The 12,530-nt window shown below is 42.2% G+C and overlaps 1 protein-coding gene across 1 annotated transcript in view; it reads left to right on the top strand.

Annotated features, from left to right (window-relative positions):
• Positions 1–2,066: 2,066 nt before the first annotated feature.
• LOC124258525 (protein patched homolog 1-like) overlaps positions 2,067–12,530 on the top strand; it is a 63,146-nt gene continuing 52,682 nt past the window's right edge. The window contains 3 exon segments of the mRNA XM_046692597.1: positions 2,067–2,175; positions 2,300–2,413; positions 3,095–3,287. Coding sequence (XP_046548553.1) covers positions 2,137–2,175; positions 2,300–2,413; positions 3,095–3,287 — 346 coding nt within the window. The 5' untranslated portion in view covers positions 2,067–2,136.

Below are 12,530 nucleotides of genomic sequence, written 5' to 3'. Positions count from 1 at the left end.
TGACGAGCGAACGCTTTAACCACCGGGCTACCCCACCGCTCGGATTGTGTTACGAATTCTTGTTAGCCCCAATTATCATATTTCTATTGTTTTTCAGTGTTTCAACAAAGTAGTAAGTGTCTGAGACCTACAACACTTCGGGTTTCCCTCCCACATTAATCAGACAGGCCGTGACATGACAGGAATACTGTTCACTGCGACCTTACAACCAACTACCTCACTCACTACTCTACTGTTTAGAGCTCTTTGAAACAGGGATTGTAAGAGCAGCATTAATTTCTTTTTCTTTAAGAGGGTGTACAATCATGATTAATTAGATGTAAATTCCATCCCGTCATTATTCCATGTGGGTTGCCGAGATGTAACACAGATTTAGCATCACACCATACAACTCGTAATTATTCTTCTCAAAACATCCCCGACCTTACCAAGTCAACTTTGGGGAAAGCTTTTAAAAGCTGAAGTTCCATTGGGTCCAGTTAATATTCCTCTGTCTGAATTATTTGTGAATATAGTGACGTTTGCGCGTGTCCATATCATCTGTAACCTGAGACCAGGGTCCATAAGGTGTGCACGTGTTATAGATGTGGTCAGTCTCGTACACCAATGGCCGACGTATCCGAGCGGCCATTATACACTAAGGGAGACTACTCCACGGAAAGTAAGATCTGCCTCTCATCTTTTGGTCAGTTGAAATGAACAAAATATTATTTTAAACTAACTGTAGACGTAATGACAATTCCACATGCATGCTTCTGATACTGAGGGAGGTGGGGTAACCTAGTGGTTAAAGTGTTCGCTCGTCACGCCGAAGGCCCGGGTTCGATTCCCCACATGGGTACAATGTGTGAAGCCCATTTCTGTTGTCCCCCCCGTGATATTGCTTGAATATTGCTAAAAGCGGCGTAAAACCTCACACACTCACTCACTCCTGATACTGAGTTGTATTGTTGTTGGATGAACCATGTACGTGACGTGCGCACACCTTTTTTCAAAATGTGTTATCAAAATATTTAGCCTTTTACAAGAGGCGCCTGTTGAAGCATCTTACGTCAATCCTTAACGCTATATTCATCATCAATCACGCGGAGAGAACTGTGCTGCCAGGTAGTCACAGGTAACGACTTGACAATGCACATTCGACCTCCTCTTTTCATTGCGGCCTAATGATTCGCAAACGTCTTGGCATAACCCAGCGTCGGTGTTCAGCGCACCAAATGACGTAAACAAGACCGACTTACAGCGGTTACAGCAAGTCTAGAAGTAACCATACACCTCTCTCCAGCGCCGTGATGCTGGACGCTCGTCTTGCAGCCTGGCCCCAATGCCACCCAGAATTTTCTGGTCTGGTCGCTTTTTATTCTTCAGCCCCACCAGGCAAACCCCATTCATGCACCTGATCCCGCCTGTTGTAAGACGGACGTCGCTCGTGCCCATCTGGCCTAGCCTCAGTCTCCCCCTCTCGCGCCGCCTCGGCTATCCACTGACATTTACACCTCCGTGAAAGATTGGTCGTCTTTGTGTCTTGTGACTGCTTTGAAGGTGGCCGAACTGACTTCCGAAGTTTGAGATGGTTATTGAATAGAATTTATAATCGTAAATCTTTGTCCACCCCGATTGCTAGTTTTACGTTTGGTTTCCTCAAACCCCCGCCTTCCCAGAGCAATTAAAGTTTTTTTCGGGAAAATGTTTACGTTTAGTTGTTTATTTTGCGAGATAAAAATTAAATTCGCGCGTAAGTGGTACACCAGCATTGGGAAAATGCGGTTCTGAGCGACAACAGATAACATTTCCCTCCGTGCGATATACGTCAAGCCGAGGCCGCGCTTTTGGCAGTGGGCTTTTAGATGCGTATTGTTTGTTCGAACGTGGGTTCCCTTCCTTCTTGGGTGGTCTGCTACCTGGGGGAGCTGTTGCCAGGCAACTAATGTTGGGCTGGTGTTACACGAGCAATCCTACTGATAATTGACCAATCAGCGTCGCGATCTGGTGCACGTCAATCACGTCACGGCACGACTGTGGGCGGAGCTTGTATGCAAATTCTGTACTGTTACAGAGTGAGAGTAGCCGAGTATACATGCATCAGTTTGGTTGTGGATTCTACTCACAAACTACACGGTTTATGTGGACTAAACGATGGACAGCTGGTCTAATCCAGCTTACAGGCCCTCGGAGGTAAGTTAAAGTGACCACAGTGGACTCTAGTGGACGAAAACCTCGGATACCGGTCAGAGTCAAGGCAGCCGCGATGAGGCAGGAGAATGGTGTATTCTCACCGTGATTTCTCGTTTCATTTCAGGGGCTGACTATGACAACAAACCGTCCAAGGGATCCCAATGAAAGATCAGACCCGGACCTTTTGACCAGGACAAGCTGGGTCAATGCAGAATTGGCCTACAGACAAATCAAGAAGGTAAGTTGGAACCGTCAGCAGGAACGCATGCCGTTATCCCAAAGGATGAGGATACGGACCATGCTGACTCCTCATGACAGCGGTTCGGGTGTTGTTTAGGGAACTCGTTACATCCTTGATTCGAGTCCATATCCCCTGATCTCCCACCCAGGTAGACGTCCCCAGAGACCACCCATGTAGACATGCCATCATGTGATCAACCGATTTGTTATGTACAAAAGTGACTTCTGTGACATGAGTCCCCACGTGCTAAATCATGGTTGCTATGTAAACGATCTTGATTAACACCAATATCGGCGAGCATAACACGTAGCCCCTCCTTCCCCGCCGACACGTGGAGTTGTACCTACCCGTAAATATCTCCAATTCAAACAACACTGAAATTGGTATTAATCTATTGCATCGTGGATTATCGATCGCGATGTGGGCGGTCTCGTTAGGCCCCGCTCACAATAGCTGATTGTTCCTAAGGAAAAGCATACTCGCCCGTAGTATGGGCGGCATGTTTTAAATCAGCACTTGAACAGATTCATTCATGATTTCCCTGTTATTAAGTTACTCAAGCATGCTTTGACTGCAGATGATGCAATAATGTCATGTCGCATGATAGATTCCACTCAAATGTTGTGACAAGTTGTATATACTGGATGAACTGACGTTTGTTGTTATTTTTGACTGCAGGGTCGGGCCCAAGGAAACACGTGTGCATTATGGATGCGATGTCACCTACAAAGATACTTACACAGTACAGGATGTTTCATTCAGTTACATTGTGGAAAAGTTTTATTTGTGGGATTACTGGTACTGTCATTGTGTTGCATTGGATTAAAGACTGCGACACTTGAAACAAATGTTGAAGAATTATGGGTGGAAGGTAAGTGCTATATCGCCTTTTTTCACTGTGAAATATACTCTTTAATGGTACTGACAGGTGTATCGATATACATCCCTGGTTGATTGACATGTGGTTTAGTGAGGTCAGTTAACGACAAGTCATGTGGCATTGCTATTGACATCAGTACCAACACCCGCATACGCGTTATATCGGTTAGGTTCAGTGGAATATCGGTACTTTGAAGAAGGCTGGAATGAAATGTACATGACATTGACAACTAACACACGTGTTCAATGTTGTGCACGAAAATCACCAACCGTAGCACAATCAAACACTTCACTACACGGACACACACACATCCGGTCACTAAATATTAAGCCATGGCCCAACTACCGAGTCAGGTTTACCCGTGGAGGGATTATTCATGAACACGGGATACTATTTTCGTGTAAAACACTCGAAAATGGATGCGCCCGCCATTTTGGCTTGGTGTGACCCAGAAACGATGCCTATCGGGAGTGTGTGTGGTCCGTCTGCTGGAGCACAGTAACTACTGGGAAGTGACTGGAATTTACGTTGGAGTTTTGTCGCCATAGCGAAATCCCGTCCCCTAAACGTGTCGAATTTGCGTAAACAAGCTAATGAGGGCCAATAGGCTGCATTGCGCATGCAACTGTAATGCAATTAGAAAAAAATGTTTGTTTTTTTTTGTACTGGAATAAAAAGTTTTCTTTTGTAATTCTTTAAATTACGCTTGTTGAATTTATCAATGGTTGTAAGAGCGCTAACTGGACCGGTTTATCAGTGGGTGAGATTCCCTTGTGTCAAAGTGTACCTACTTACGCAACAGCTAATGAGTGATTCGTTGGGGGCAAGAGATTTGAAATACAGCTGACAGTATACGTTCCGTGAGGCCCCACGTGGGTAGTCGGCAGTTTGGGCCGATGAATTGTTTATGTGTTGTGATTAGCGGACGTGGGCTGCCCAACATGTGCACTTGTTTATGTAAATGAGTTGGGGTTTCAGTGATGTTAAAGTAATCCACTAAAGTTGAAGTAACTTTGGAAAAACGGAAAGTTCTATTTTCCGCAACACTATTTTTCATTGTGGGTTAAGGAAATGTCTTCAGGCGGATGTTGTTAGTATTGATACTTGGATTGAAAGAGAACAAATTGTAAATTTGAATTTGTTAGTGGTTCTTGTTATTCATCAATCAGCTGTCTAGTAATTTGAGGAAACAAGATCAATGTTTATTTAGTTTGATGGCATATTATAGTTGGCTGTTGAACAACCTCATAGGCACTTTTGACACAAAGGATAACTTTGAAAGTTCAACATAAAAAACTTTCTGGACTCAACTACCTTACAATTTATGTGGTAAATACAATAGATTAAAATTGTTAGAAAATACTAAACTCAGTACCGGCACTCAAAGACACTTTGTATTCTGCTTCCTCGATGGCCGAGTTGTACAAGATGTACAAAAATATGCACTGAATTCGAAACATAACAAGGAAACGTGAACCGAAAACTAGTATTCTATCGTTTGAAGCCTGTAATATTTTACGCATTTGGCATATGTCTTGTGGAAAGTAGTGTCGGTTAGTTCACAACAAATATGGCTTCCGTGGGTTCCCTATTGTACAGAGCTAACCCCGTTCATGAGATGCTATTGTGAGCGGCACAGTCCAGCCACATCACAAATTCTGGCCTTTGTCACTTGTCACATAATGGGCACAATGGGGTAAATTCGCTTGCTGGTGGGCCGGGAGCTGATGCATAATAGCTGTGTTATTCTTCAATCACACACGAGACGGGCAACACGAGGGTGTACACGTTTATCATGAGTTTGTAGTGAAATATCTAAAGACCCATCAGTTGTCATTGTCACTATTCCACACATAAAGAAGAAATAATGAGACAATTGTTTAATGAAATATCCAGCTGATCCACGTACGTTTCCTCTGCGGAAAGTATTCAAATACAACGTAGCAAACTTTGGTTTTGTTTGTTTCCAGTTGTGATTGCTGTGGGGAAATAATTTTGTTATAATCATACAGTACTGAATACTTCTCGCATTCAACATCTGAATGGTCACATTAGATACAAATTCAACATTGTATACATTTGCCAGAGAATGAGAGGCATTATTATCTTAACAATGTGTTAATTTCGCGATACATAGTTAAAATGTTAAACTTAATTGAAAAAGGGAGCTATTGTAGATACAGACAATTTCTTTTGCTATTAACAAGTTCTTGTTCAATTTACATGACTTATTTCATTAAAATTTCATCAGAATGAATGGGGACCTATTTTAGTTTCTGGTACACATTATTTTCAATTTCCCCACATGTTTGTTCAGACGTTACTGTTTCAAGTTAGAAAATTTTGCTTTTGGAAATTAAGGAACATATTCTGGTTACACTGGCAATATTGTCATTATCTTTTAAGGGCATGGGTTTTATATTTTCTTCAAATAATATAAACAATTATTTTGGCGTATATTAAAAAGTGAAATTGTAATTTCAGATTTTAATGTGACACGAAATGAAATTTGTAGATGTATAAAGTACCAGTTAATCATGATTAAGAGAAATATGTATGTTAAATGAGTTCGATAAACATTTCTATTTGCACACTTTAGTTAAAAATTGATATACAGACTGTTGACATTCTTCAATCAACTAAGGAGCTATTTTCATCTCGGCAACTCACTAAGAGAAAATGTCTGTCGTACAGTAGGTTGAAATCAAGTTCCAGATCGCTGTACTAACCAACATACTAGTAAGTGTCGAACAGTTCTATTTCCTTCACTGTGTGTGTTGGAGGGAGGGCGGGTCTCTCCGAGATGTACAGGGCTTCTTCACCTTTCCCCCAAGTTTGCTTATTTCACTGGAAGCTAAACACAAGTGTTTCCAAATGGCAAGCGCACGAGTGAGTGTATGGTGAATTCTATGCAGACTGAATTTCACTGGAAGCGGAAGGCATGTGTAGGGTTTATTTCTCAGTGCTGGCACCCAGAATAGATGTGTATTTGAGAACTCCCTCGCCCACAATCCCAGCCTTATCACTGAACCACACACACGGCAACACATGTGGCCATTTTGAAATCAACAACAGAGTGAAATTTACGTAATCTCTTTCATAGGTAAAACTGGGTGTAGGAATGGAGCTGCAGAGAACAACATACCTTTCTTTAGCACCTTGAAACCACCTGACATAGCTGTGATATGTACATGCATGTAGTAGTGGCGTACATTTCACTAACATCATCACTGGTTGGCGTTCTCCCTTGGGCTGTGCTCCAGCAGCTAGGATCAGTGTAATCAAGATGATATCTTGTTAATAGCTTCATGGCTTACTTTGACATGCATTCCTTGTTGTACCTCCCAAAACACAGCAATCTGTTCTCAACACTGCTGCATCTGTGTTACTATTGCAAGTAGATTTTATTTATTGACATACGTTTATTTAGATTGTTTTTGATCTATTACTTCACAGACTGATTAAATGAGTATATTTGTATTTAAGTTCAAAGAAATATACGTCGTGATATAGAGACATTATTGTGGTAGAAAAATTACCATTTCTTAATGTAGAAAGTTTCAGTTAAAACTTGTTTTGCTAAGTGGAAAGTTTGTGAATGAGAATTTGTGTAGTAGAATGAAAGAAGAAGAAACATGTATTTTCATAAGTCTCACAGCTTGCTTTAATCAACATCTTGGAATGTACATTTTAAAAATCCCATTAGTCATTATACTCTATCAAGCAATTCAAACAAGCACCTTTTGAAACCCATCTGCCTGAGATGTTCAGCACGTAGGTGATTGAACACTATCCTCCCATTAGTTGGACCTGTTTGCTTGACAGCTCATTCTAAACCACAAGCTAGATCCAGTTCTCTTTGTTGGCTCTGTGTAGTGATACACATTATGATTATGAGATGGTGGGTGGTCCAAGGAACTGAATATGAACTACCCCATACAGAGCCCCTCCATCCATTCAGTGCCTGACCCAGAGGGGCAAGTCGCCCTAGAGGTTTCACTCCCCAAGTTTATGTATAAATTGGTATTCTTATGCTAAAATGCCATATAATTTGATCGGCAGCCTGCTTGAGGGGAGCTTGCTGATGACATAGTTGTGTTTGTATAACATGGACATGTTTTAGGGTTCTCTTGATTACAATGCGATTGGAATATTCAGACAAGGAAAAAGTCCCAATATCAGTCCCTTCTACACAAACTGAGGAGCTGGTAACTTTGACGCTTAGAACAAGACAGTTTGAGCACAGTCAATAGGTATGGCAGGAGCTGTTATTTTGAAAAGGTTGAACAGTTAATATTCTCATGATTTTGCCCAGGGAACATGTTTTTCACAGTGAAGAGAGAGACATTTTGTTGGATGTGTGTGTGATAAGAGGATTTTCATCTTTTGTCACAGCCCATGGAATTCCATGTTTAGACTACAGGCTTGACCACCTGATGTCTTGCTTCCCCCACCCCAGGCTGATAGCACAGCCTGTCCCGTCACAATTCCCAAGGTAGCTTGCACAAGAACAAAACCCAAACATCAGTTATTCAGGATCCTGAGCCTCCCCTGAACAATCAGAGTGAGGGTTAGTGCTTGTATGTTTGTTTAACACTGCCCAGCCCTTTCAGACTGGGTGATACCCAGGAGCTAGTTTGGGCCCTATTCTTTCTCCAGTGAAACCAGAAACACTGGGCAGGCAGGCAGGCCTTCACCTGTTGGACCTCCATGTGCTGACATCATATACTTGGGTTTCAAGCTGCCTTCAAGGAATGTCAATAAAATACACCCCTATCAGACACTGAATCGGAGATGGTTCAAGTGATAGGTCTTGATCCTGGTGAATGTGGGAACACTAGAGCGGAGGAAGACAATGCTGCCTGTGATTCCATGAACGGTGTATCCAACTGGAAGCTGGTGTGGTCTTCATCTGCTGGCCTGCTTAGTTTGTCACATGTTTACTTGACAAGATTGGCTACTTGTGTGAAAAGGTTTTTCAACCATGCATCAGTAATTCGCCAATCAACTTTTCAGTCATGCAGAAACATTGGATATTTAGATTTTGGTAAAGTCTGCTTTGTAATAAAACTTTAACTATCTAAAACTCTTGAAAAAAATTCTCTACTGAAGGAATTTGAATCTGCCAATTTATACAATTGCCAATACCAAGACTAAAATTAGGTTTATCAAGATAAACTTTAACCGGTTTGAATTAAGAATATAAAAAGTGCTGGCCCCAGTTTGGTGTGCTGTATGCATGTGGCATATTTTAATGTAAATACTACCGAGTGACCCTTGATAATTTCTTGTGCCTGGGGCAGCAGAGTGGAGGTGGTGTAGAGAATGGAGGTGCCTATGGCAGGATGCTTCTGGCTAACAGATAACACATAAACCTATCACGAGCATCAAATGTGTGAGTACATGGCAGCAGACAGGCTTGATGGGGGAAGAGTCGTAACCGGGAGCTTTTATAACATAAACACGCTTCAAGCTTCATTTTCAGCCTTCTGGTGGTATTGGACTGCTGCACAGATGAGCACAGCGAGAGTTTGTACTTTGTAAGCTGCAACCATGACCTGGAATGTTGGGTGAAACAGACATCATTCTGGTGTGACATTACCAGTCAGTGTTGTTCCAGCATGTCACCCTTCTTGTCACATGCTTAAGCTTCGTACCACCACATCCACCTTCCTGTCATGTAGTCAGGCTTTGTACCACCGTGTGTACCTTTGTACCACCACATCCACCTTCCTGTCACGTAGTCAGGCTTTGTACCACCACACCCACCCTTCCTGTCACGTAGTCAGGCTTTGTACCACCGCGTGTACCTTTGTACCACCACATCCACCTTCCTGTCATGTGGTCATGCTCCATACCACCACGTCCACCTTCCTGTCATGTGGTCAGGCTCCATACCACCACATCCACCTTCCTGTCATGTGGTCAGGCTCCATACCACCACGTCCACATTCGTTCTACTATGTCCACCTTCCTGTCAAGTGGTCAGGCTTCGTACTACCAGGCTTCGTACTGCCATGTCCACATTTGTTCCACTACGTCCACCATCCTGTCATATTATCAGGCTTTGTTTCACCTTGTCTACCTGTTTTCAAGCATCAGCCCAGCCCAGCCCAGCCCTGCCCTAGTTACCTACTTTTCCCCAACCCTGCACCCCCTGTCCGTCTACTCTCTACAAGTGTTCCATTAGGCATCAGTGTGGCCATTAGCCTGTTTATTGCTGTATGAAGGTGACTGATCTCCTCCTCCCCAGTAGGGGCTGTCCGATATGCAATCACATTTTGGGTGTGGGGACACAAACTGGACTATAATTTACAAAATTGATGCCATGCTTCCAGCCTGAGCATTGTTTTGCCTAACACTTATTACTATGGTGTGAAGAAAGGGGTTTCTACTTATTTCCATTGTCAAGTGCAAATTGCTTGCTGATGGCAGTTATTTTCGATAAATAGTGAAAACAAAGCCCATCGACGTGACTGGGAAGTTTGTGTGTTCTGTGTTGACGTGGGTAATGCAGAGTGGAATATCTGGCAATAATTTTACATGATAAATATGTTGATTCACAATATGATTATTTAATGAATTTAAGGGAAGCATGATAAACGTGAATTTTTCAAGAGAAATTAAAAATTGAGTGTAGCGTCTTGGGTGGCCAAAACCAAACTTGAAAGGTAGGTAGTGAAGTTTTTTATTTTCCCAACAAGATGTGAAACACTGACATGGACAATAGACTGACTCTTTATTGACAGTGTACAGCAAGCCCTGAAACCCTCCACACTAGCTGACAGATGGCTCGCTAGATTTCAGTTTTCTCTCCCAGCAATAAAGCGAAAACAGATCCATCCAGATTGTCTGATTATATGGTGTATGATTGAAAAAGGTGCTCAAAGACCAGACCTTGAGCTAATTGTCAAAACAGACATAGAGTGCACACTGCTTTGAAAAACATCAATCGTGTGAACTATTGAACACAGAAAACAGCCCCATTTGACATGGCTACCATGCAATCCTATCTCATAATTGAGGTTGTTTAGACCGGTGAGAGACCGATTTGGTGTGGATGCAACAGACGAAAAGAAAAGAACGCAAAATAATGGATTTTTGCATGAAAGAAATTGAATTTTGGCTGTGCAATGTCTGGACTTAAGTTGAAATTGAGAACATGTGGAATGAGCTTCATTACGTTTTGAAGTTGTTTAGTTTGACCAGCCATTGAGTTTGACAAGCTGTTAGGTTTGACCAACCAGACCGACATAGCCTGCATCTGTCTCCATTTCTGAGACACTTGTTCTAGAGTTTCCCCATCACCTTAGTCCAGAGTCTATAATTATTCTTGAAAAATGAGTAAGAATTGGGATAGAGTTTATTGTCTGTATTGAATTGTTTCAATTTGAGACCAATCAGTTTGAGTGAACTCCTTCAAAAACACATTATTATTTATCTGGGTATGATGCAGTTTCTGTCAGTAAACATTTCCACTACAAGTTGCATTTTTAGTATCTTCAGTATACTTCTGACTGTAAATGATGGTACCTGACATGAAGTGGCAGTACTTGTCTGCAAGGGGATCGATGCTCATGCTGTTGATCACTGGATTGTCTGGTCCAGACTCGATTATTTACAGACTGCCGCCATATAGCTGGAATATTGCTGAGTGCGGTGTAAAACTAAACTCACTCACTCACTGCAAGGGAAAATGTGATGGTGCAGCTCACTCGTTCCCCTTGTCGTCCTGCTCAATAATTGTGGTGGTTGTTATGACACAGGAATGCCCTCAATAATTGTGGTGGTTTGTTGGTATGACACAGGAATGCCCTTGTTACAGACACACATCAGGGCTAATTGTGGGGTTGGTAGTTGGTATGACACAGGAATGCCCTTGTTACAGACACACATCAGGGCTAATTGTGGTGGTTGGTATGACACAGGAATGCCCTTGTTACAGACACACATCAGGGCTAATTGTGGTGGTTGGTATGACACAGGAATGCCCTGGTTACAGACACACATCAGGGCTAATTGTGTTTGGTATGACACAGGAATGCCCTGGTTACAGACACACATCAGGGCTAATTGTGGTGGTTGATATGACACAGGAATGCCCTGGTTACAGACACACATCAGGGCTAATTGTGGTGGTTGATATGACACAGGAATGCCCTGGTTACAGACACACATCAGGGCTAATTGTGGTCTTTGGTTGGATGGAGGAATGCCCTGGTTACAGATATACATGGGGGTTAATGCGAGATGAATTTGGAGCCACTGACAGGGAAGGTTTCGTTCAGCGGTACTCCACAAATTCATTCATCACACTGCTGTTTGAGAATGTTTGCAAGTTACCTTGGAGAGCTGTTTTTGTCTTTGTGTGCTGCAGTAGGAAAATGCTTAAACTTTATGGCAGCATTTGCAAATCTTGTAATGGGTTTAACATGAAAATACATTGCACATTCAGAATCAAAGTGAATTAGGCAAGTTGTGACATTAGGATTGAGTGTTGATGCAGTACACTTACATCATTTTATAAAAAAAATGGGGACATTGGCTGTTTTCGAAAACATAAGCACATGATATGTGTTGATCTGGCCATAGTATCACTGATATGGTCTTCATCTATGGGTGGGTAGCATAGTGGTGTAAGTGTTAGCCAAGCAGTAGTAAATCAGGTTCAGGCCTGTATAGTATGTTGTTTATTGTACTATTGCTACAAGGACAAGGAGACACTTCTGTTGGCCTGTGCTGTCCCAGAACCCAGATGCTTGCCTGTTCCCTGGGAAGTCCTTTGTCAAGGCTGGTGTCCTAACTTGCTTCCAACCCAAATACTAGGTATTGGAGCAGAGAGGGTTAGTGTACCATACAACAGGCATAAAAAATTGGCATGATTACTTCACCAGGGACACTCCTGGTTCTGGCAGGGTTTGCACCAGTCTCTCACAACATGGTGGCATTCAGGAGACTTGAGAAACAGGATGAATGGATACAAACACGTTTACAGTCGACTCCCATGAAATGTTATGATCAATGCATTTGTCTCTAAACTTGTGTATACCGCTTAAGTTTGACTGAGGGACAGATTTGCCATGATTTTAGTTAAAAACATCTACTTACTTACCAGTAGGATAGTTACATTACAAATGGCCACACATCTTTTTGTTTCAAATATGATGCTTCTTAGAACAACCCATTCCTGTGCACACTTGTTCAATGTTATAAGCATAAGGTAAACAGCTACAT

Source organism: Haliotis rubra, unplaced genomic scaffold (assembly GCF_003918875.1).
Source record: "Haliotis rubra isolate DU_JTF1 unplaced genomic scaffold, ASM391887v1 Scf696, whole genome shotgun sequence".
In the NCBI taxonomy this organism is placed as follows: Eukaryota; Metazoa; Mollusca; class Gastropoda; order Lepetellida; family Haliotidae; genus Haliotis; species Haliotis rubra.
This window is presented reverse-complemented; position numbering and strand designations above follow the sequence as displayed.